At 48.0% G+C, this 24,364-nt stretch overlaps 1 protein-coding gene across 1 annotated transcript; it reads left to right on the top strand.

Annotated features, from left to right (window-relative positions):
• On the top strand, positions 1-24,364 carry LOC102935393 (transmembrane protease serine 11C). The gene is made up of 8 exons (XM_043545269.1): positions 1-172; positions 2,276-2,343; positions 3,761-3,993; positions 7,351-7,389; positions 16,452-16,629; positions 17,079-17,344; positions 18,440-18,582; positions 21,380-24,364. The coding sequence occupies exons 1-8, from the start codon at positions 62-64 to the stop codon at positions 21,539-21,541; spliced, it is 1,200 nt and encodes a 399-aa protein (XP_043401204.1). The 5' UTR covers positions 1-61; the 3' UTR covers positions 21,542-24,364.

The following is a 24,364-nucleotide window of genomic DNA, read 5'->3' as shown; positions in this document are numbered from 1 at the left end:
TATCTCCAAATGGTAACCTAGGCATTGACCATTCCTTCTCTCTCCCTCTATAGATCAGGATATGTACTTTTACAATGGGACCTTTAAAATCACTAATGTCCAGTACAACCGTGAGTTTGACAAGCACACCTCAAAAGAATACAGAGACCTGAGCACAAGCATCGAGATGCTGGTAAGTCAGAATTGTTCTTTCTCCCCCAGAGAATGTCCCTGAGAGTCCTGGGTTACGTGACTGGAATGAGATGCTGTTCTACTCCAGGCCGTAGTGTCCAGGCTCCATCCAAAGGGAAGGATAGTCTTGGGGGTAAAGAAGAGGGCTAAGAGTCAGGAAATTTGCATTCAGTTCCTGGTTCTGGAATTCACGTGGTGTGTGACCCAAGTCACTCAATTCCTTCATGCCTTAGTTTCCCAGTGGAAGCAATGAGAATGATAATTCCTCCTTCACAGGGTTAATTCATTAAGGCTTATAAAGCAGGCTAAGATAATCCAATAGAAAGGACGGCATTCTGTCTGTCTGAGGCCTTTTTCTGGCCCCATTTCAGTAGTCTTTAAGTGCCTCACAATCTTTAATGTGTGTATTCTTACAACAGCTACTAACACTTCGTTTCCAGCAAGCCTGGGACATGCTGGAACAGCACTTTGGGAACTGAGGGCCTGATCCAAAGCCCGTTGAAATCAGTGTGGCTCTTTCCACTGGCTTCACTGAGTTTTGGCTCAAGCCCAACACTGGTGCTGTGTGAATACTTAGACAGTGCAGTCCCGATCAGTGTCTCACTATTGAATCTCAGTGCCAGAAACCAGGGGGGCATGAAATGCTAGCCAATTGGCCAAATATGTTCTCCGCAGCTGCTGGGGTGGGTACGCGGTTGAGAATATGGGAACAGAAGCAACACGTGGAAGCTCTTCTGTTGAGCGGAAAGCACATAATTCATAGCTCAGGGCAGCCGTCCCCTAACTCACTAACCCGCCGGGGGGGAGGCCCGGATTGATGGGAACACCGCGCTCGCTCTCCCCTGTACTCTGTGATGTGTTCGAACGAGGTTAAACTGAGTACAGTGAACCTCGTCAGCTCTGTGAATGGGCTGTGGCTGCACCGTGCCAGTTGGATGGTTCTTTGAAAGCAAGACTCTTAGGTCGGATGAAGGACATTCATCTATGGCAGAGGTGGGCAAACTACAGCCCGCGGGCCACATCCGGCCCCCGGAACCCTCCTGCCCGGCCCCTGAGCTCCTGGCCTGGGAGGCTCACCCCCGGCCCCTCCCCCGCTGCTCCCCCTCCCCCACAGCCTCAGCTCACTGCACCACCGGCGCCATGCTCTGGGCGGCAGCGCAGCTGACCCGGTGCTCTGTGCTGCGCAGGTGGCGTGGCGGGCTCCATCGGCGGCCTGACCCGGTGCTCTGTGCTGCACTGTGGCGTGGCTGGCTCCAGCCGGGCGGCGCGGCTGCCCGTCCTGGCGCTCTGGGCAGCGCGGGTCTAGCGCCGCCAGCCACCGGTGCTCCAGGCAGCGTGGTAAGGGGGCAGGGAGCAGGGGGGTTGGATAGAGGGCAGGGGAGTTCGGGGGGGTCTGTGGATAGAAGTCGGGGCAGTCAGAGGGCGGGAAACAGCGGGGTTGAATGTGGACAGGGGTCCCGGCGGGGCATTCAGGAAGGAGGGGGGGTTGGATGGGGCAGCAGGGGGCACACAGGGGCAGTGGTTCCGGGGGCAGTCAGGGGACAGGGAGAAGGGGTGGTTGGATGGGACAGAGGTCCCAGGGGGGCAGTCAGGAATGAGAGGAAGGGTTGGATGGGGCGGGGGTCCGGAGGCTGTGACTGCACCGTGCCAGTTGGATGGTTCTTTGAAAGCAAGACTCTTGGGTCAAATGAAGGACATTCGGGTCCAGGGATGGTCAGGGGACAGGGAGCGGGTGGATGGGGCAGGAGTCCCAGGGGGGCCCGTCAGGGGAGAGCTGGGGTTGGATGGGGTGGGAGTCCCGGGGGGCCTGTCAGGGGGTGAGAAGCAGGGGGGATCGGATAGGGATTGGGGGCCAGGCCATGCCTGGCTGTTTGGGGAGGCACAGCCTCCCCTAACCGGCCCTCCATACCATTTCGGAAATCTGATGTGGCCCTCAGGCCAAAAAGTTTGCCCGCCCCTGATCTATGGGCTTTGATAGAGTTAGGAGCCTGAGCACTGTAGTCTTGTATTCTGGATGCTCTCCAGACAGAATGCCTTAGCTGAGAGTGCGCTGCTGTTACACCCGAATGTATTGTTTCAAAAACATTTTCTCTCCTTTTAACAGGTGACCAATACATTTCGAGCCTCCATTTTCAATAAGAAATACATCAGGTCCCATGTCGTCAACCTGCGGTATGTAAAATGAAATGCCGCTCTCTTCCTCAGCAGGTCTGTTTCCTACTTGAGGTTCGCTCGGATGAACCTTTCTCCCAGTCTGGGGTAGCGGGAGGGCAGGGGAAACACATCCTGTTGCCATCAACCAGGACTTTTTAGCAGCAAGATGCCGGCCTGGAGGCTATTCCGCGGCTTGCAGTCGCTGGGGGTATGGCTGCCCCCTGCCCGTTCTGCTGTCACTTACCCCTGTGCAAAATGGGTGTGAAAGGCTGCCGTGCTGAGCTGGTATAAGTGTCTGCACAGGGGGCAGGGCAGGGGGAGTCAGAGGAAGGCCCAGTGCCTCTGTCTTTCCCACAACAGTGTCTTTATGGTCACTGACCCCCAAGAAGCCAAGATTGAGCACTTAAGGTATCTGCTTGACCCAAGAGGAGCAGAGAGCTCTAGTGAGACCTGACCCAGTTCAAGGTCTCCAGATTGCTCTGCAAAGTGGCCCAGAGTAACAGGATCTTTCTCTTCTCGATGTCCCAGGAGTGGGTTCAGTGAACCTTATATCAGATGCTCATAAGTGGAGTGGTGCATGCAGTGTGATAGAGCAGTGCAAAAACAAGAAAAGCCCAGGCAGGTTTGAATGACCTACCCAGAGGCAGCGTCATGGGAGAGGCAGGCTGCAGACTATGGCTGCTCTATAGCACAGACGACACTATGTGGTACTGGTATGAGTACTGGGGGAATAGCGTGTCCAGGTGCTTCGTTACCACACAGGTACTGACAATTGGGAGGGAGTTCAGTGCTGAGCTAGAGAAGTGGTGAAGTTTCTGGAGGGGGGTTGGCTTTCAAGGAAAGTAGGAAAGAGTTAAGTACATGGAGCTTCATTCAGTGCCGACTAATGGCTGGGGAGCGTATCCAGGGCATGGTCACTAAGGAAGGAGGGGAACCACGGAGTGCTGAGGAGCAATGGGTGAAACTCGGAAAGGGTGAATTTAGGCTGTAAGGGAAGTGGTGGAAGTTCCATCCTTCAGCACACTTAATCCAGATGCCTCAGTCAGAGCTGTCGGGCACAAACCTCTTCTGGTTACTACTCCGTGGTTCCAATGGCCATATGTCACCCTGTGACCATGATCCACATGGTCGTGTGCTGAGCTCACCCTCACCACCACCCTCAGATGTTGCTCTCCTTAACATCATCCTTTGCCCCTGCCTTTTTCTTTGTTCTTGGCAAGATTCCCACTGACCTCCCCAATCACTCTGACAGGATGAGCTCAGTCAAAATCCCCTGCTAGCTGCTTAGATCCTTCCCATCCCCCTGTCTTCTATTGTGTGTCAGTCCCCAGGTAAGGCCCAGAGGACCTAATGAAAACTAAAGCCATGTAGAAAGAGAAGACAAGTGGCAAACATGCTCACTCACCTCGGTCTTTAATGTCATGTCGGTTTGCAGCCCAGACGCCAGCGGAGTGGTGGTAGAGCTTGTGCTGATCTTTGAATTCGCTTCAAATGATAACAGAAAGGCCTTCTCGGAAAGAATCAAGAGCATTTTGCTTAGGCGGCTGCAGACAAACACAGGGGGCTTGGAAATTGACCTCTCGACTTTTAAACTCTCAGGCAAGTTTCTTGAGCTTTCCCTTTTCTCCTTGATTTTGCTGCTCAGGCCATCCCTTTCCTCTGTGCAATGTGATTTGTTTTATAGCACTGATGTGAGTCCCTGCTGTTTCCTTCTTCCCTCTTCCCAAAACAGCCCTGTCACCCTCATTAGCTGACAACCTGGAAGGGTACTATAAAGCTATAACAAGGATACAAACATGGGCCAGATCTCCAGCTGATGCAACTTTACCTTATGCCACTGAAGTCAGTGGGCCAGATTCTAAGTAGACATAAATCAGTGTGACCCCACTGAAGTAAGTGGGTCTAAACTGATTTACAGCAGCAAAATCTCTGGCTCCAGGTTCCTTTGTTTTCAGAGCATTTTGCTTCTGCTTTGAAATTTTCTAAACCAATGGTGCAGGAAATTCTGGAAGAGCGTTCCTGTTGGTTCACTTTATGTCTCCTGTTTTGCAGCTTCCTTTCTGGACTTGTTTTCCCCCACAGTTAGCCAGAGAATCCAACTCCATATTGAATGAAGGTTGCTTTTGTGTCCTTTGTCTTCTCCCTTCCCAGCCTGCCACAAAGAAAAATGAATTTTGGTGTGGACTCAAATGAATAAAAGGTCACTTCTCCACTCTGTGGTCAGGTGCCCAAATATAAAGCTGTCACACTATTAAAAAGTTGCAAAACTGGCAGCATTCCACAAAATGGCCCCTATTTTTCTGTCCTCACTGTTATCATCTGACAGAACTGGGCAAGAAACTGTTTTCTCATCTAATGAATATTTTTTGAGAGTTCAAAACATTTTCCTATCTTGAATCAGGATGAAGAGTCAATCTCAGATTTTGGTAAACAAACAAAAAGAGTTGGATTTGGGTCAATTGAAATATTTGGTTTCAGTTTTGATTCCCCCCCCCTCTTTTTTTAGTCTAATTAGTTTACTTTTTGAAACACTTATTTTGAACCCGAAAACCAGAATTTTTCGTTTTTAGAAAATATTGAAGCAAAAGCTTTTGACAATTTTGACCCTTTTTTCCAAAAGTGTTCACAGTGGGAGAGTTGCCAGAACCGACCCTGTCCCACAAAGCTTTGTTTTTGACAAACTGGCATTTTTCATCTAAAAATATTTCATCAAAAAATTTCCCGCCTGCTTTATTGACAGTCCCCTACTAAATGAGTTTTGTAGCCTAGTTCTTGATCTCTGTGAACCGTAATATTCCCCATGGGGGTCTGATTGATCGCTTATCAGAAGGCAGCAAATGTTGCAGTTGGACCATTTTGTACTCTCTGAGAAGATTCCTTTATTTTAGGGAAAAGCTGGAAAATAGGATTAATCTGAGAAGCTGGTTTTTTAAATACTTTTCAGAGAATATTCTTAAGGCAGATACATTGTGAAGCAAGATCTTCCATTGGTTTTAGAAGTAATGGTGTTATAATTTTGACAGAACAAATGTTTCAGATCTGTCACTTTAAGGATCTCCGTTTCCCACTCTTCTTGCTCCCTCTGTTGTGTTGCTGGAGGCTGAGGACACTTCCAAAAAACACATTAGGCTCTTGTCTTGGCATGTGAATCAGGCTGAGCTTTATTTATTCTTTCTTCCTGTGGGGGAGGAACCGCCCCCTGTTCAGGGTGAATGCCTGGGTGGAAAGAACAGGTAAATACCTGTGCCATTATGAAGTGCCGCCATTCCCCGTACTCCCAGCCAGCCCCATGCTTGGAGCCACCCAATCCCTCCGTCCTGTGATAAAGCAATACACATCTAAGCATGTCTCCTCGTAACAGGAATCAAGGGTTTTAGAAGAATACTTTAATCCCTAATGGGCTAGAGTCACCCACCCCACTTCATCACCACATTATTTTAGACTATCCCTTGCAGATAGGTACAGGCCATATGGGTATGTGGAAGCATCAGGAGTAACCATGACAATGCAGGAGCACTGGGTCAGACTCCGTGCTTGCTGGATCTTGGGGTCTTCCCAGGCCAAGATGACAGCCAGCCACCATTCTGTTGTAATGGATGGAATGCCTCCAAGGAATGGAGTTGGACCCAGTTAACGTGGTTTCCTCATGGCCCTCCTTGGAAGAGAAGAAGCATTTGCATGTGGAGCAGAGAAGCCGGTGACTCCACTGGGCCAGCATGTGAGATTTGCTCCTCACTCCCCCCCTAATGAGTTGGAGTGTAGTTCTCCATCTCACCGGACAGTAACACTCCCATATGGGTATCTGATTGCTTACAATGAGAATTATGCTCCTTTTATACTGAGAGGTGAGGTGTTGGCAAGGGTGTTTAAATAACTAATTGTGCTGACACGTTGCATGCAACCAGATAAGTTTTTTTAATGATCCAATTACAGGCAATGGTTACTTTTTAAATGGCAACACTGAGACATAATCTGATCAGCTTTATAGCTGTGAAGTACAGTGGCTGTCTTTCAGTTGCTTTTCTTGGTTATCCTGGCCTCAACATAAACAATGTCAGGATAATTACACTAGTCATATTGTGTAACTTGTAGGAACACAGGAATTGCTGCCCTGGATCAGGTCAGGAATCCATCTAGCCCAGTATCGTGTTTCCAACAGTGGCAAATATCAGATGCTCTAGAGGAAGAATTACTGTAACAAAGCATTATGGAATAATCTGCCTGTATGGGAAATTTCCCCTTATGCCAGGCAGTTAGTGGTTAGTTAATCTCTTGAATCAGAGGAGATTATGTCCCTTATGTATGTTTCCTATCTAATATACCTCTGCATGGTCTCATTATCCATATAAATGGCTCTAACCCTCTTTGGAATCCTGCTAAACTCCTGGATTCAGTGGTATCATGTGGCAATGAGTTCCACAGATTAATTGTGCATTATATGTGTGTGAGGTGGGGGAATTCTTGTATCAGTTTTAAATTTGCCACCTTTAATGTAATTGATTGCCCTGTTGCTCTAGTATTATGAGGGAGAGCAAATAGGGGTGTCCGTTCATTAGATTGGCATGTAAACTTTCTAGAAGAAAGATCAGTAGCTGATTACAACTTGGATCCAGCAAATGGTGATGTCAGTGACTTCCAGCCTTATCTTGTCTAAACTAATCCATTTAGGGTTTTATACCATGCTTATCCTTACAATGTGTTTGCAGCTGGTTGCATTTACAGGGTTACTTTAGACCAGCACTTACAGACACTCCATCCAAGACCGCTCTTCAAGCCAAGTGACTATCTGAGCGCTTGTACTTGGGGGACCCCACAGTAGCCTAATCAAGTCCCAAATAGACTTACTAACTGCGAAATCCCCACAAATAGTAAGGCATGCTCATTGGTCTCCTATTACAATACTCCCAGCAGCGCTCCAAAACAATCATCACTTATGTCCCGCAAGGACTTTAAGGAAATTCACCCTGACCAACTGGGACAGGAAGTGTGAGCTGTTCTGACTGTCTGCTGTGTGTTTCATTTCAGTGATGAAGAAGGAAAATGGAGAACACCTTTTCAACAACTGTAAGTACAAGCCGTTTATTAATGGTCCTTAGAGACATGTCATGGTGGGGTTCCATGCTTTCTGGGTTTCCGTGATTTCTACAGGACATGTGCTCAGTCTACAAGCAGAAAGGCGATTCTTCTGACTGACTGTGCTATAAAATCTGCAGATCAGCCTGGCACCCGGAAAGGGGATTACACAGCTGAAATTCAGGTAACAATTCTGTTGAGGATGCATGAGGCAGAAGAGAAATCAGCTCACTTTCTTGTAGCTGGGTTGGCACTGTAGGGCTCGTAGGACTAGGTGCTTGGACAGAGGGGTGATGGGGGGGCCAGATAAGTACCTAGGCATTGTCTACATGGGGACTTACCTCCATTTCAGCCACAGGGGATGACCTGTGTTGTTTAGGAAGAAGTAGGGACAAGCTTTCCACGGTGACAAGCTTGTGTCTCCTGGTGGCTGTGGGCTCCTGAGAGGTCTCCCCTAAGAGAAGGCAGGTGACTTTAGTGCTGATGAAAGAGAGAAAGTGTCCTGTTTCTTGCCTCTTGGACACGTAGAAGAGTCAGGAGGCCTTCTTGGTCCTTGCTGCTCCTCCCAGCTGCCATTGCTGCTCTTTCGCCTGGTCGTTTAGATGTGTTAGGGGGTGACCTTCATGCCAGAATGCTGGCTAGCTCCTTTCCTCTTCTCCTGGGCCTTAGAGGGGGTCTGGAGAGATGGCCCTTTGCTCCTCCCAACCTCTGACTGTAGGGCTTCCCCAGCATCCACTCAACAGGCCTACCCCCATGCTTAACGTTAAGTGTGAGAGTAAGTCTGTAAGTCTTCCCCTTAATCTCTCTGGACCTCGATTCCCTATAAAATGTGTATAATAACAATACCGTTTGTCTCCCAGTCTGTCTACCTCGTCTGTTTAGACCCTAAGGTCTGTGGGGCAGGGACTCTTTCTGTGTTTGTACAGGGCCTGGCACAATGGGGCCCTGATCTCTGCTAAACATAAGCCAAAATTACTCCCTGGCATATATTTTCAGTGCCTCCCAGCCCTAGATCCATTCTTCAGTGTTCCAGTCGAACTGTAGTGTTTAAAAACAGGATCCAAGCACATTCTAGTGTGACAGGATCGGGCCAGATGGCTACAGAAGAGTGATAGAAGGCAGATATATTAGCCCCAGGTTAAGCAGGTCCCTTTTCCCTGGGTAAGGTAACAGGGAAGGTTCCAGAACAATCAGGAACTTTCTGGAAACAATTAAGACAGACAGGCTGATTAGAACACCTGCAGCAAATCAAGAAGCTGCTGGAATCAATTAAAGCAGGCTTACCTAGGAAGGTGGTGGAATCTCCTTCCTTAGAAGTTTTTAAGGTCAGGCTTGACAAAGCCCTGGCTGGGATGATTTAGTTGGGGGTTGGTCCTGCTTTGAGCAGGGGGTTGGACTAGATGACCTCCTGAGGTCCCTTCCAACCCTGATATTCTATGATTCTATGATAATCAGGGCACCTGGGTTTAAAAAGGAGCTCACTTCAGTTTGTGGTGTGTGTGTGAGGAGCTGGGAGCAAGAGGCACTAGGAGCTGAGAGTGAGAACGTGGACTGCTGGAGGACTGAGGGGTACAAGCATTATCGGACACCAGGAGGAAGGTCCTATAGTGAGGATAAAGAAGGTGTTGGGAGGAGGCCATGGGGAAGTAGCCCAGGGAGTTGTAGCTGTCGCACAGCTGTTCCAGGAGGCACTCTAGACAGCTGTATTCCACAGGGCCCTGGGCTGGAACCAGGAGTAGAGGGCGGGCCCGGGTTCCCCCCAAACCTCCCAGCTCCTGGTCAGACACAGGAGGAGTCAACCTGGACTGTGGGTTCACGAAAATGGCCAAACTGAGGGCTGCCGTGAATCTCCGAGGTGAGCAAATCCACCAATAAGCGCAAGACCCACCAAGGTAGAGGAGGAACTTTGTCACACTAGCCATTAATAATCACACGAGGGACAGGGAGATTGATTTTCTTCTGACGACAGATGTAACCGATATTATTTGTACCTGCTGACTCAAGAAGTGAAGGATTTATTTGCAGGAATCCCTAGCTAGGAAATGTACGGTATACATTGCATCAATAGGGCCTGATCTAAAACTCACTGAAGTCAACGGAAAGACCTCCACTGACTTTGCATCAAGCCCATAGCCTTTGGACTTGATTGTCTTTATGCCATATTATTATTCAGCATTGTAGTTAGACTATTGGTGCATCTCTTTGTAGTTAGGTGGGGTGTTGCAATTTCAGTAACTATGGTTGAAGTAGTTCCCAGCTGTTCACAATTCATGGACTTAACAGTGTCATTTTTCGCAGTTCTATACTAGGTTTTATTCTCCATTGTGCATAGTTACTAGCTCGGGGACTCTGCAGTAATGGAAAAGAATGGACGTACCTGTCATACAGGTTTTCAGGACACGGTGTCTGCAGACAGATCCCATTCGCAGCACTGTGCCTCATGTACGTGCTGGGATGCAGGTCCTGGTCCTGAGCTGTTGAGCTAGCTAACAGATATGGTATGTAAGAGCCGTGATGGCTCATAACTCCCCACCCATCCCAGTGATGGTGGGAGAGTCCTTTGCTCTGCTGCTTTGATTGCTTGGTTCATCCCTCCTCCCTTCTGCTGCCTGGGGAAACGCTCTGTGCTGGAAGCCTGCCACTCTGCTTGTTTGTTCCTAAAACTTTGTTGGGGGGGAGGGGGGAAGGAAGTATTTTTGTTTTGCTCAGACAAATATGTGGAGGCATAGGCCACCTGCTGGTGAGGTGCCATCATGAACACTCCCCTGAGAGGCATGGACCTACCTGCCTGGAGCTATCTGTCCCCACAGGGATCTATCTTTTGCAGAGGTTAGCCTTTGGAGAACATGCCTCTGTCCGGCGATCTAGCTACCATACCGTGCTGGTGTGCGTGACCAAGGTGAGAGCTTTCAAGGTGGCTATCCTACCACTGCTGGATCCATCGCCATCCCTGAAGTGGAGTGGAGGAATCCCCTGTTGCTCCAGCTGCTGGTTCCTCTCTGACTCTGGTCGTGAAGGAGCTCCACTGATTAGCTACAACTGGCTGCAGTAGATGCACGGCCACCTTGCTCCCCACAACAACTCTACCTTGTTTAGTGGTTTGACAATAGGTACCAGCTGGGTCAGTCCACCAGAGGGGCATTCCCAGCCCTTGGGACTTGCATGTTCGTGCTGACTGAGGCTGATGACAGCACCACCACAGATGTACGGAGAATTTTCAGCTCCTCCTTGGAGCCTTGGCTTCCGCCCGGCTTTGTATGGCATTGTACTGCCTGGACAGGTTTTATATTCTGACTTCAAGAGCTGTTCCCCATAGAGCTGAGCAAGAAATGGTTTTCCCATCCCATGAAAATGGTGTGGGATTTCCTGTTCTGCACTGGAATGAAACCAAGACTTCTTGAACCTTTTCAGAAACAAATGAGAGGGGCAGCACCCCAGAATAGCCAACAGCCTGGTGGTCCAGGCACTCTCTTGGGATGTGGGTTCAAGACCCTGATCTATATCTGGCAGAGCACAGACTAGAACCCGAGTCACCCACATCCCAGCCGACTGCCCTATTCAGGGGTGCCGGAACTGGGACGGCCGGGGGGTCATGGCCCCATCACTTTTAAAAGTGGGAAGACATAGCCCTCCCACTTTTTACTGTCCGTAAGGGTGAGGAATGGGAGAGAGGAGGCAGAAAGGAGTGAGCGGAAGGCGGGATCTTGGGGGAAGGGGTGGGGGCCACAGTTTGGATGCCAGTGCCCCCCAACACACACTTTTAGGGAGTTTCTGCTGCTCCTGGCTCTAAACATCATGCCCCTGGTTATTCTGGAGTGGTGATGGGGTTCGTGTCTCACACCCATAGAAATTCCATCCTGGACCTAAGACAACACCCTGATGAACGTTTTGGTTTTAACAAATCAGGATTTTCCAAAGGAAAAGAAGTTTCACTGAAAAATTCCCAGCCAGCTCCAGTTCCAAATGCAGACTGGACTGCGCCTCTCCTGAACAGATACGGCTGCCTCGAAAAGGACCAGACAGCTCTGAGATTGGTTCACAAATGTCGACATGGTCTCCTCCCTGTAGGGGGAGTTGCCCACAGTTCTGAGTCCCAGGTAGATGCTGATAAGAGCTTCTGGGTACTGAGCACATCTGCAGATCCAGCCATGAGCATCTGTATATACGCTGCTTGCTGGATCTACGCTGCTCACGCTGGCACGTCCTAAGGTGTCAGCTAGACCTTATGCGTTGAGATGGCTGGAGGGCCCAAGGCTTTGAAGTCCTGCTTGCCACGGTGCATACCCTGTTGGTGGTTGACACAGCTCCTCCCTGGTTTGTAATTACTGCCAGCAAAGCGCTGAGCATCCCACTTCTCACCCGATATACTACCAGCCTCCAGGAGCAACTGACTGAAGCCTCCGATTGCCCCAGACCCATTCCTGCTCCCGGTGGTAGAGGTGCAGCCCCCAGTGACAGCGGTAGGCCTCGATGTCTTCTTTCAGGCAGAGCACTCTGGTTTCGTGAAGGGCTTTGTGCTCACCCTGGACTGATAATGCATCTCCCTGATGCTAGTGCCGCATATGCTCTCGGTTCAATGAGAACTCTCAGTCAAGCCTTGAGCAGTGACTCCGAGGACAGAGTGACCAACCTCGGCCCCGCCGCCCCAGTTCAGCTTGGGCTGGCAGCTTTTACGTAACCGGTGCTGATGCGTGCTCTGGCGATGTCAGCATTCCACCCTGGGCATTGACCCGCAGCATACCGTACCTGACTGAGGTCTGGGGGACAATGGGAAAGGTGATGTTCAGGGGACACACTTAGACATAGAGGATGTGGGACCAAATATAGCTTCACTGGGGAGGAAGAGAAAGCCAGGCCTTTACACAGGTCACAGAGAAAAGGCTGAGGTCATAGCTTTTATTTGGGGATCACCCAGACCCCTGTTGCTGTTGTGTATTGCAGCAGGGGCTAAAGGCTCTAGTTGAGATCAGGGCCCCAGTGTGTAGGGTGCTGTACAAGCACGGAGTAAGAGGCAGGTCTTTGTCTGTGTCGACACAAGGAGAGAGAGGAAACAGAGGTAAAGTGACTTAGGTCATACAATAGGTAAGTGGCAGAGATGGGACTAGAACCCAGGTCACCTGAACGCTTGTCTAGTTCAGTGCCCCATTCTTTGCACCCCGGTGCCTCTCGGCAAGGCAGGCCTATTGTGGTACTTGGAGAGGGGGTCTCTGGTCTGAACCACTGGCTGACGGAGCTCTGGCACCATCTTCATACTGTACAGAGACTGTTGCTGAAAGCGTCTCTGCCCAGGGTTACCTCTGGCTACACAATATGGTGCAAGAGCCTTCTGTTGCCTCAGGCAGGCGTTTCTACCGGCATAAGTTTAAAGGGACAATGTCTGTGAGCAGTAGTTTATTCTGGGGCCTGACTTCACTCCCGTTGAGCAGTACGTGACTCTGCAGTTGGCATAGAGCTTACTAGTGAATGACTTGCAGAGTTAGCTAGCACTCCAGGAGTACAGAAGGCCAAGTCAGGCACTTAGACGTAATCTTTACATCAATTACTCAGGACTCCCGATAGGATTTAAACCCAAAGAACATTAAGCATCTAATTTACGTCGCTTTTTGCCTTTTGCTAAGCTTAGGCAATGGAGATAGACTAGTCAGTTTCACTCTTCTTTAGAATTGGGTTCCATTCAATTCCACCATCTGGCTATCCTGTACTAGCACAAGGCTGCAGTACTAAGGTTACAGACACAGTTTAATAAGAGTTCTTTTGCAATTTCCATTTAAAAAACCATAATGGAAACATTCCTGTTCATTTTACAAAGGCGTGCTCTTATAACACCTGAATTTTAAGCTAAACGTGACCTGACTCGAGCTGGGCAAAACATTTTTGACCGATTTTCGGCATTTTTCAACATTTTCGGCATTTTTCAAAAAATGCCCTTCCCTCCAGCCCCTCCCCGTCCCCCCCCGTGCTCCCAAATTATTTGTGAATTTGGGTCAACAAATACTTGTGGCTGGGAAAACAATGGGAAAAAAATTCAAAGAAATGTTTCATTTCAGAATGTTGTTTTGTTCTGACTTTTCATCTTGAAATGGCATTTCAAATTCAAATTTGGGCAATTAAGAAAATATGCAAAAAGGGTGAACTCCGTCCACCGGATCTGTGCTACAGCCAGCTTTTAAATAGCCCTTTGGAGGAAACCTGTCAGTCAGCCAGGCGGTTGACCCACAAGGGTTGGCCACATGGCCTCACCACCTCAGAGACTGAGCTTCTGGGCTCATCCCTCCTGCCCCACATCATGAGCTCTGCCTAGCGAGACCAGCTGAGATAGACTCCTGGTCTGAGACTTTCACACTCTTCAGGGACCAGTGCACCTCAGCAAACATTTGCAGTGACCCCAGGCAGCCTTTTCAAAACAGAGTAGGATTTATTAGTCACCTCGAACACAGCACTGGCAAGTCCTTAGGTTAGCACGGAGAAATAGACAGAGTCCATTCTGGCCAAGCCAGCTTTCCACCCAGCAAAGCTGCCAGGGAGTCCTTCTGGCTTGCCATCTCTCTCTGTCAGTCCCGAGTGAGAGCTGCCGTCTCTCTCCCAAAAGCCAACCCTTATCTCAGCCCCATGACACTTCTCTGTCCAGTTCCTGCAGGCCTATGCTGAGTTCCACCTGCCAGGGCATCCCTTGGATAAGTGTCAATTGCTCAGTTCTTGGGGCTTCTGTTATCTTTGTGAACCCGCCATTGATATGTGTCGGTTTCAGCCAGTCCTTTACCGACCCACTTATTCCACCCCAGACTGTTACATGACATAACACTTTATGTCTCCTGCTTTGCCCCAAGAACAGCTTTTTAACTCTTGTGTAGCCATTCGGTAGCAATGCAAAGTACAGAGGCAAACTGAGGCATGCATAGGAATCATAAAAATATTTCAGAAAATTCCCACTTTTGTCAGACCTCTTTCCCCACCCCCAAACCAAAACCAACCCCCCCCCCCAAATCCGCTGAATTGAAACAAAAACTAAAAATAAAAGTTTTGAATCGACAAAAACATTTCAGGTCTGTTATTGATTCAAACACATCTTTTGAGTTGATGAAAAATTTTGAAAATATTTTGGTTTTGTTTCTCATCGAAGTGGATATTTAGTTCAGTCCCCAAATCTAAAAATCAATTATTTGCTCAGTTCTAGACCTGACACAATCTGTTGTACAAAATATACTTTAATAGATCTCTACAAAAATCCATATTTATTACATCCTCCAGACAAATGTTGACCTTACAGGAAATGGGCAATAATAGATGGAGTTTAGCTTATTTTGGTTAAATCCATGTGTACAGATTAATCCTACCTGCAATTGTGTTTTACTTCTGGGTTATCATTTAGATATGTATTTAGTTTTTAAATGTTTTTACTATTCTTTAAGAGATCTTCTCATTATTTATAATAATAATGGTGTTTTTCCTTATGCAGCTAGATGGGAGGATTAATATGTTTATGTAACCCTTCTGCCCGTCAGAGTTGGCAGCAACAAGGGCCGGGTTCAGTATCTAGGGGTTCCATTCCAATAACACAATGCAAAACCGGCTCGAGCTCCCACCCAGTGACCTGGGACAAATATATACCACCCCCCTGGGCGCCTCCAAGAGGCAATACTTCCCCTCTCGCAAGCACAGAGTCTGAGTGTAGCAGAAAGCCTTTTAATAACAGAGAGAAACAATGTGGCATTATGTTGGGGAAACACCACCAACAGGATTCATAACACAACCCATGAGCAAAAAACCCACCCCAAGCAAATTGGGGCATGTCCTTTCCCTTTGGTCCTTGAGTCCAGAAACCCAAAATCACCCTAAGTCCCAAAAGTCCAACGACCCAAAAGTCTCTGTCCTTGGTCAGGGCAGCCCCAGAGATGGCAGAGTTTTGCCTCCCAACCTGGGTGGAGATGGGGGTGGGGGGGTTAAGGGGCACCTTACGTGGTTGAAAGCTGATTGCCCCACCTCTCCATGGGAATCCACTCTACCAGCTGCCCCCATGAGCTGCTCCAGGCATCCCACAAACTGCTCTGCTCCATCAGCCGCTCTGCTCTGCCAGCCGTCCCACAAACTGCTCTGCAACATATCTTCAGGCTCCCCCACTACTTAACACAACGCTCAGTGATTTCAGCTCTTAGTAAGTTTAGCTCTTTTGTGATTTCAGCTTGTAGTAGGGGAGCCTCAGTGCTGGTGCACCATTAGCCCAAAGTGAATTCAGCTCAGCAGCCTGTAACTAGACTCCTAATAGAATCAAAATTAGCTCTGATATTCCACAGTGGAGAGAGAAGGAAGTGCAATTAGCATGTAAGGCCCTCACCAGGGGGCCTATGCCACCAAATATTAATACCTATCCCCAGCCTCTCTCCATTCACTGAGTTTTGGAACCCATGACCCTTGCCTAGCGAGTGCTGCTTAGTTGATGGTGAGTCCCTCCTTCATAACAAAAGGTCAAGTACAGTTCAACTGTCCTTGATTCACATAATCAGGATAATAACAGTTTATTTCTGCCCCACTAACAGAGAAACTGGGGCTCCTACAGCAGCCAAAGTGACCATCTAGGCAGGGGTTGTGTGTGCCTATGCAAATGAGATCAGCCCCTGAAGTTCTTTTCCACAACCCACCATGACTCGCCACCAGATGTCAGGGTAGAGCTCATCCTGACTCTGCTTATATCTAGATACAAGGGGTGGGGTGGTTATTTAAATGGCATAATTATAAATACAATATATTTTGGTTCATTCTTATTTTAAGATTGTTTGTTTGGTTTTTGTTGTCATTATACTTGACTATGTATGTCTTCTGTGTGCCTAATATTGTGTGTGTGTGTGTGTGTGTGTGTGAAATCTCACCCTGTGTGACTGTGGTTGAATATCAGTGCAGCTGTTTATCTGAATGCTGTTCATTTGATGACAGCTATGTTATAACTAACAAAATGCAAGCAGCCATTTGTGTTCAGCATGCTGGGAACATACACCAAACAAAAGCCTGTCTTTCTTTCCTGGGGAGCAGTCCAGCTAAGTCGGTCCTTTCTTTGATAGGTTGTGGGATACGAACAAGTAAATCGCTTTCCTACACAAACAGAATAACGGGAGGCATCTCTGCCCAGGTTGGCGAGTGGCCATGGCAGGCTAGTCTTCAGCTGAGCGGTATCCACCGCTGCGGTGCAACGCTGATCAGTAACACGTGGCTTATAACTGCAGCTCACTGCTTTAGAGGGTAAGATCTCAGCTTGGAGAGAGGATGCTGTAAAAGACTGTGTGCCCTTACAGACACCAATCTGGAATTCTGTGACATTTGGAACCAAAACAGAACCCCTAAATGTATCCAGGTTCTGATCCTTCAGTTTGGGTCTGAGCTGTGCCTGGGGAGAGACCTGAGAGGTGGTGGAAGTCAAAGATGGCTGTATTCTACCTTTCAATTCCGCCCAGCCCTCGGGCTGCTCGGTGTCAGTTCAGCCACCAGTGCAAGTTAGAGCAACCTTGGGGCTGTTCTAACTTATACCAGCTGGCAACATCCCTCAGGGGATTGCTGGAGCACAGCAGTGTTCTGGCCAAGCTCTGTGCTTCCCAACACATGTAGCCCTGCATTTGGGTGCCTAACTGGGAGCTGAGCTCTTTGAAAAATTGTCTGTGTATGCCTGTGATCTAATCTTGTATCTCTTTCAGACAACAGAATCCCAGTAGGTGGACGGCTAGCTTTGGAACTGTCATAAGACCTCCACATAGCAGAAGATCCATCCGCAACATCATCGTTCATGAAAAATACACTGATGCCGTTCAAACCCACAATTATGACATCGCTGTTGTGCAGCTCTCCTCCCCCGTGGAATTTACAAATGTCATACGCATGGTCTGTCTCCCCGAGGAATTTTACGTCTTCCCACATAACACTACCTGCTTTGTCACGGGATGGGGCGCTTTACAGAATGAAGGTGAGTGTCTCCTCAAAGAGCCCTCCCATGACGTTATGTTTTTAGTTCATTTTCAGTTCGTTATGCAAGTGAACGTGGTTTCTTATCTGATTAGTCTGGTGGCTAATTAGCCATTGGCACAGCTTACCAAAGGAAGTGGGACATTCATTCTGACACAAAGGATTTAAATCGGGATTGGATATCTTTCTAAACGAGACACCTCCGCTCGACCAGCAGCTGTTGGGCTCAAAGAATAATTCTTTCCACTGCAGGAGTCACTGGGTGAAGTTTTACAGGAGGTCAGACCAGGTGATCAGAACGGTCCCGTCCGACCTTCAAATCAATTACCAGGCTGAGCATCTGTGTGTTATATACAGGTTGGCTCAGTTCATTGTATTCAGCATTTTCTGGGACATGGCAGAGCTGCAAGCCATTAGTGCAAGGATGAGAAAAGAGTCCCCCGTTGCTGTTTATGCCATTAGCAAGGCTAAGCACATTTCATTCATGCATTCAGTCACCAGCTTCCTTTCTGTCCCATTGCCTTTGTTTATATATCTGGCATCGGCTTGGTGTTATCTATCTTCCAGAACCTTTAAATTTGCCCTAGAAGTTCTCTTCACTTAACCACTGAGCACATGCTTAACTTTAAGACAGATTGACATCAGTGGGACTTAACGCTAAACCTTAAGAGCATTGTTGAATTGGAGCCTATACCTATATTAGACTTTCGCTGTAATCATGGATTGTCCAAAACCATATTCTCATTGGGGCTTTCTGATCTCACAGACATGTATTAACTCCCCACAGTGCACAGCTGGGACCTCGGCACCAGAAATCCCTGGGTCCATTATATTAGAGGGGTGAGGTCAAAAAATGAATGGGGTGGGGGACTTGGATTAAGGCACCCTGTGGGGATGGATGCTGAAGAGGCAGCTGGGTTTGGGGCAAGTGAGAGGCCGAAGGAGGATAAACTGTTCTCTTCCCAAAGTGTCAACCTGGCCACTTCCTGTAGGCGCTGAAATGGAAGCTGAGCATTTGTTGGTTCCTCCTGCTCCCCCCAGGCCTTGGCTTGTAGAACCCATTTGTAAATTCTAAATCCTTTTTTTCCCATTTTAGGTTCAAGCATTAATAATCTCCGGCAAGCGGAAGTGAAGATCATAGACACGAACATTTGCAATAGAGCAGAAGTGTACAATGGGGCCATCGCACCTGGGATGGTGTGTGCTGGATACTTGGAGGGGGAAATAGATGCTTGCCAGGTAGGTCTAATATCAATGCGGAGAACTGATCAGCGTGAGAACTGCAGACAGATACTTCCCTGCGCCTGGTGGTCTCTGAACACACACATTTTAACAGACTACACCGGCGTCCAGCTCAGGGTTCTGATTTACAGAGCTCCTGTGGGAGCTGGGGAGGGAAGGGGTAGTCTATTACAATCCACAACTTCAGAGCACATTACTTATATCTGCACCAAAGAGACCCATGATAGCAGATTGCAATTTTTGGAGATTGTAAAAATCCAGGGATGACGCAAAGAAAGAAATAGGAGACTATAAGGGGGTGGGGCAGGGATGTGCTCAAGAGGGGGCAAGCAGCCCCCCCCCCTCGTAATCATTGGAGGCACAGAACTTCTCCGGCCCCAGGGCCACGGAGGCAGGGAAGATTGAGCTCTGGCCGGGGCTGGGGCAGGGTGGAGGGAGGGAAGATCGGGCAGAGGCGTGGAGGGGGGAGCGAGCTTCTGTGCCCCCCCCCATAGGGCTCAGATTTAAATTCCTGTGCACGCCCATGGGGTGGGGGTTTGCAATAGTGAACATGGGGCATGTACCCTGAACAACTGTAATGACAAAACTGTAGGGGCCTGATTTTCGGATGGTGTAAATTAGCATAGTTCCGTTGACTTCAGCAGTCCTAGGCTGATTTACAGCAGGTGAGGCTTTGGCCCTGTGTGTATAATTTGTGTGTGTGTGTGTATATATATATATATATATACACACACACATAAGAGAGAGTATATACATGAGGGTGTGATAGGTATAAAGGTTTCACCAACATATGTTTGAGGTAGACACACAATGACATTGACCATCTTCTCAATAAATGCAGTGAAGGTTGATTTCTACTGAGGCTGTTTAATGCCTTTCTCACAATCGACAGCGGCATCTCCGTTTCCTGTGGGTCTGAGTAACATTGAGGATCATCGTCCCCTGCACATTCCAGTTTGCAGTGCAGTGTACTCTGTGATCGGGTAGATGCACCAATGCTGGATTAGCTGCAGCTGTTAGGAGGGCAGCTTAGAACAGGATTTTCAAATGCATTTAGTGCTGGCCTAGCTCTGCACCCCTTGAGTCCATGAGAATATTCCCATTGGCGCCAGCAGGAGCAGAGCTAGGCCAGGGCTGAGTGCATTTGAAAATCCCACCCTCCGTTTTTAGTATTGGGCTGACAGTGGTACCCAGGAGTTCCAGTTAAGATCAGTGCCCCATTTTGCCAGGCGCTAGAGAAACCCATTCAATGATAGGGGCCAAACCGTAAAGAGCTTGCGATCTAAAACACGTATTTTAAGTTTGTAATTACATGAATAAATACTGGCATTCACTTGGGGATCCTGGGGCTAGCCCATTATATAAGATTGGCTGATCTGACCACTGTTATATTGGGAACCAATGAATTAATTCCTGTCCCCCTGGCAGGTGATCAATTTGGAGTGTGGGCGTAATTTACCTTTATTAAAGCATGCATGGAAACAGGTGTTATTGCTGGGCATAGAATTACCCAGTCCTTTGATAATTCCAGCTACAGTAGTTGACCTTCTAAGACCTTCTGCAGCAGTGAATTTCCACAGGCTAGCTGACTGGTTTGAGAGGACTTATTTCATTTATCCTAAATGGATTCACTTTGGCTAGTTATGATAATTACAAAAATATTTACCCTGTTTAATTGTCAAAAGGCTCATAAACATTAATTGACTCTTCACAGTGCTCCTGTAGGCTAGGTCAGTATGAATTCGTACACCTCTTTTACAGATGGGGAAACCAATGCAGAGGGAAAGGGCCATCAGGTCAAGATTTTCAAACCTCAGTGCCTACGTTTAGGTTCCTAAAGCCTTATTTAGACACTTAAGTAGTTGATTTGATGTTCAAAAGTGCTGAGTACCCAACAGCTCCTTCTGAAGTCAAGAATAGCTGCTGTGTGCTAGGAACATCTGAAAATCACGTCACCTATTAAACGACTTCAGTAAGGATACAGGAGCTTGAATTTAGGCTGCTATTTTTGAAAATGTTGGCCCTAAATTGGTATTTAGGCATCTACGTAAAAGTAGATGGATTCACAGAGGGCACGAGACCATCCGGTTTGCTACATTAAGGAGCTCTGGATGCTTAGCACTTCTGAAAAACGGGTCTCTTCCATTTCGGTGCCTAAGGTAGGAGACTAATTCTGTGTTGCTAGATTTGAAAATGTTGGGCTAAGTGAATGACGTAGTCCATTTCAAAGCTGGGATTTTAACTGACTCCTAAAAGGCACGTGTTAGGGGCTAGGAGTAGGGTAATATCCCTTAAAATAGTTTGTGAGCCCTCCGGTGGAGCTCACTGTATTACATGATTTAGAAGCCAATAGAACCGGGCCAGAGCAGCCGCGTGTATATGTAGCCAAGGCTTGCACGTTGTGTGTATTCAATCTACGTAATTATCTGGGCCCCGGTGTGCCTGTCTGGTTTCTTCATTTATTGTTGTGTAAAGATAAAATGACACTACACTATTGGAGTAAGTTTCCCGCCAGAGGATGAAAGAATACATAGCTCCTCTGCTCACCTTGCATATACTGAGAGGGGAAGATACAGCTTCTATCAGCGAAGTTGGTAGAAAAAGTCCTTCCGGAATACCAGAAATAACTTACCCACCAGCCAGCAGCCTGTGACCTTATTCGCAAGTGTGATGTTACTTATGTAGTAAACGAATTTGAACAATTGGCTTTAAGATTTGCTTTAATATTTAAATAAATCCCCCTGCTTTGCTCTCAGTTCCTTCCTGCTGAATTCCACCTTTCTCTCCCCTGTAGGGTGATTCTGGTGGCCCTCTGGTCACTGAAGATAGAAGAGGAGTCTGGTTCCTTGTTGGAATAGTGAGCTGGGGAGACGAATGTGCTAAAAAAAATAAACCTGGCGTCTACACACGAGTGACTTACTATCGGGATTGGATCGCCGCAAAAACTGGCCTCTGAAGGAGTCACAAGTGGGTTAAACTGCACAGGCTGGGTACACAAGCCAGGAACTCCAAAACACTCTTTACCAGTCTATGCTTCGTTTACTGTCCAAAGCAAGCGCCGGCTTAGCTTGTGGTGACATTCCTACCGCTCAGTGACTCATCTCTGAACTGAATTGCTCTGGCCTGTCGAAGGAGAGGAACAGACTCAATCAAACTTGCACAAGGAGCACAAACTGCTGACTGATTTACCACTTAGGAAAGTGTATCTACTGCTTCCAGGAAAGGCAGGTTATTCTGCATCCTCAGCCCAGGACTGAGAATAACCCTGCTTTCCACCCTCTGTGCTACACACCTCCTGCTGGGATCAGATGACTTGGCCATGGTTTTCCTAGCTGAGCAAAACGCCCCCTTGGTTGGAGCCCATCGGCGCAAATCGTCAGTCACCTGGACAGGTTGTGATTGATCCACAGCATTTCCCTCCAGTTGCCGAGTGCCTGGCCTCCTGCATTACTCCACCACAGGGGTGGAAATCAACCAAAGTTTACTCCATGGCAGCACAGGGCATTAGCAGTAGGCCACAGCACTTGACTTTAAACAGCACCGTCCCTACTGGCGCCAGAAGCCTGTTCGAACCAAAGGCAGGTAGGGCTGTCTTCTCCTGCCGCACTACATGGGGCTGTGTCACTGAGCACGTTCTGTTGGAGGTACTCAACGGATGGCCAGGGAGGCCACTTGTGAACTGGGTTATGCCACACACAGAAATCCTTGGCCAGTGTGTAATTAACACACAGAACTTCCCACCAGCAAAAAGGAACACCCACCTCCAATGTGGCTGAACTTCCTGGGGGAGGAGCTTTGACCCAGGAGACCGTACTTATTGATCATGTGCATCACAGTAGTGCCCAAGAGCCAACCAAGAATAGCAGACAGTCCCTGCCCCAAAGCGCTCACAGTCTAAATAACCTCTTAGCTTCTACTTTGCTTCCTGATGGGGTGGAGGGAGGAGAGTCTGTAACCCATTGCTGGGCATGAATTGGGATACAGGCCAGTCCTTGCACTCCTCATCTCAAACAGCCGTTTCTCCTGTGCCTTTTAAAACCCCCTAATCCTCTGCTTCTCACTACTGTGGAGCAGTTCTGCTACTGCGAGGCTCTATGTGCAGGTGTGTCAAGCACACGTGCTCTGCACTGGGCATCCGGTGAATCCCCCATATTTTCCCCAGTGTCTCACCTTAACTCTGCCCCCTGGGGAGCTGAGCAGCCCTGTCACTTGCTAGATAGCCGACAAGTTGCTAGATCAATGACGTCCCACCTCCAACCGTCAGTAATATACACCAGAGGAGAGAGAAATCAACAGAGGAAATGCTGGGTTGCTGACAGCTGCATCCAGTCCAGTGCTACCAGTCTCAGCTACCTCATACACCAGCCAAAAAAAAACAACCTTCAGCCTATCCTTGGAAGATCTGGGGTCAATGAAGCCATCACCGCACACAATCTCTCATCACCAATAAACCTCCTATCTGCTCTTACCACTGGCACTTTAATGCATTTCTAGGTTGATGTCTCTCATGCAACACAGTGCCCTTGAGCTCCAGTAAGAGGCTCTGCTGTATTTCAGGGCTCTGTTTTATGTAGTATATGAAAACCAGCATCTATGAGGGTGCCTACTCATTTTGTTCAGCCCAGCGAGCAGAACAGTCACTGTAGCAGAATTTAGCTTCATAAACATACTGCATAATACATAGGGCGAGACACAAAGGGCAAATCTGATTCTTCTGGTGATAAGTCATCTTTCTAGGAAGGCGATCTAATCTGTGAATCTACTTATAGAGAACCCCCTATGCAAGCGATTGTGAACTAGTTGGCAAAGTACTTTGGGCTGAGATTTTCAAGGGGTCTAAAGGATTTGGGCACCCAAATCCCACTGAATTTCAATGACATACCTAACTCCCTTAGGCTCTCTTCGGCCTTAGTGCTGATTGTGCCAAGAAATCAGGTAACCGGCTGTCTAAATGGGCTAATTTACCTCCATAATTTTGCACTTGCAGTTGATTGTTGGTGCAAAATCAGAGGCTGGGTTGCGACCCTTTGAAAACCAGGCCCTTATATTTCATATTTAATAACAGGTTGAACTGGAAACCATTCTAGAAGGTCATATACAAGGCTGAAAAGGTTAACGCCAACAATTTCAAAAGGTGCCACTAACTTAGGGTGCCCAAGCTGAGACCCCCCTAGGGCCTAATTTTCATTAGTGCTGCGTGCCCACAGCTCCAGCTGAAGTCAGTAGGGCCTGCGAAAGTTGAATCCTCTCAAGATGGGCACCAAAAGACTGAAGCACCCAAAATCAGTCGTCTTAATGACCGGTCCCTGTCATATAGCGAGAGCAGTGGGTTTAATCCTACTCCCACGGATCTAATGTTACCGGGATCGGAGTCTATCCACTCAATCCTGGAAAGACTAATGCAAGCACATGCTTAATGCTGTGCACTGAGGGAAGCCCTGTTGAAGTCAATGGGACTAGTCACAGAGCATAACACTGAGCAAGTGAGTAAGTCTTTGCAGGACCAGGTCCCTTGTATGCAATCCCGTTTTTGGAGGAAAGGTGGCATTTTAGTTCTTACAGAAATTTTCCCTGTGAGACAGTGCAGAAAACAAAAGCAGCCCAAGGAGGCAACGTGTCCATAAAATTCAGGGACTTACTGACTAGCTGGGGTAACAGTTGGACTGTTTGCCTCCTATTTCTCTCTAGCTGATAAGTTCTTCCCTGTTTCTGAAGCCAGGGTCAGTGTCTGTCCTAGAACAGAGTGTGAGAAAAAAGGAATCCATGGCAGAACTAAAGA

This window comes from Chelonia mydas, chromosome 4 (assembly GCF_015237465.2).
Source record: "Chelonia mydas isolate rCheMyd1 chromosome 4, rCheMyd1.pri.v2, whole genome shotgun sequence".
Classification (NCBI taxonomy): domain Eukaryota; kingdom Metazoa; phylum Chordata; order Testudines; family Cheloniidae; genus Chelonia; species Chelonia mydas.
The sequence above is the reverse complement of the archived record's forward strand: the minus strand, read 5'-3'. Positions and strand labels throughout refer to the sequence as shown.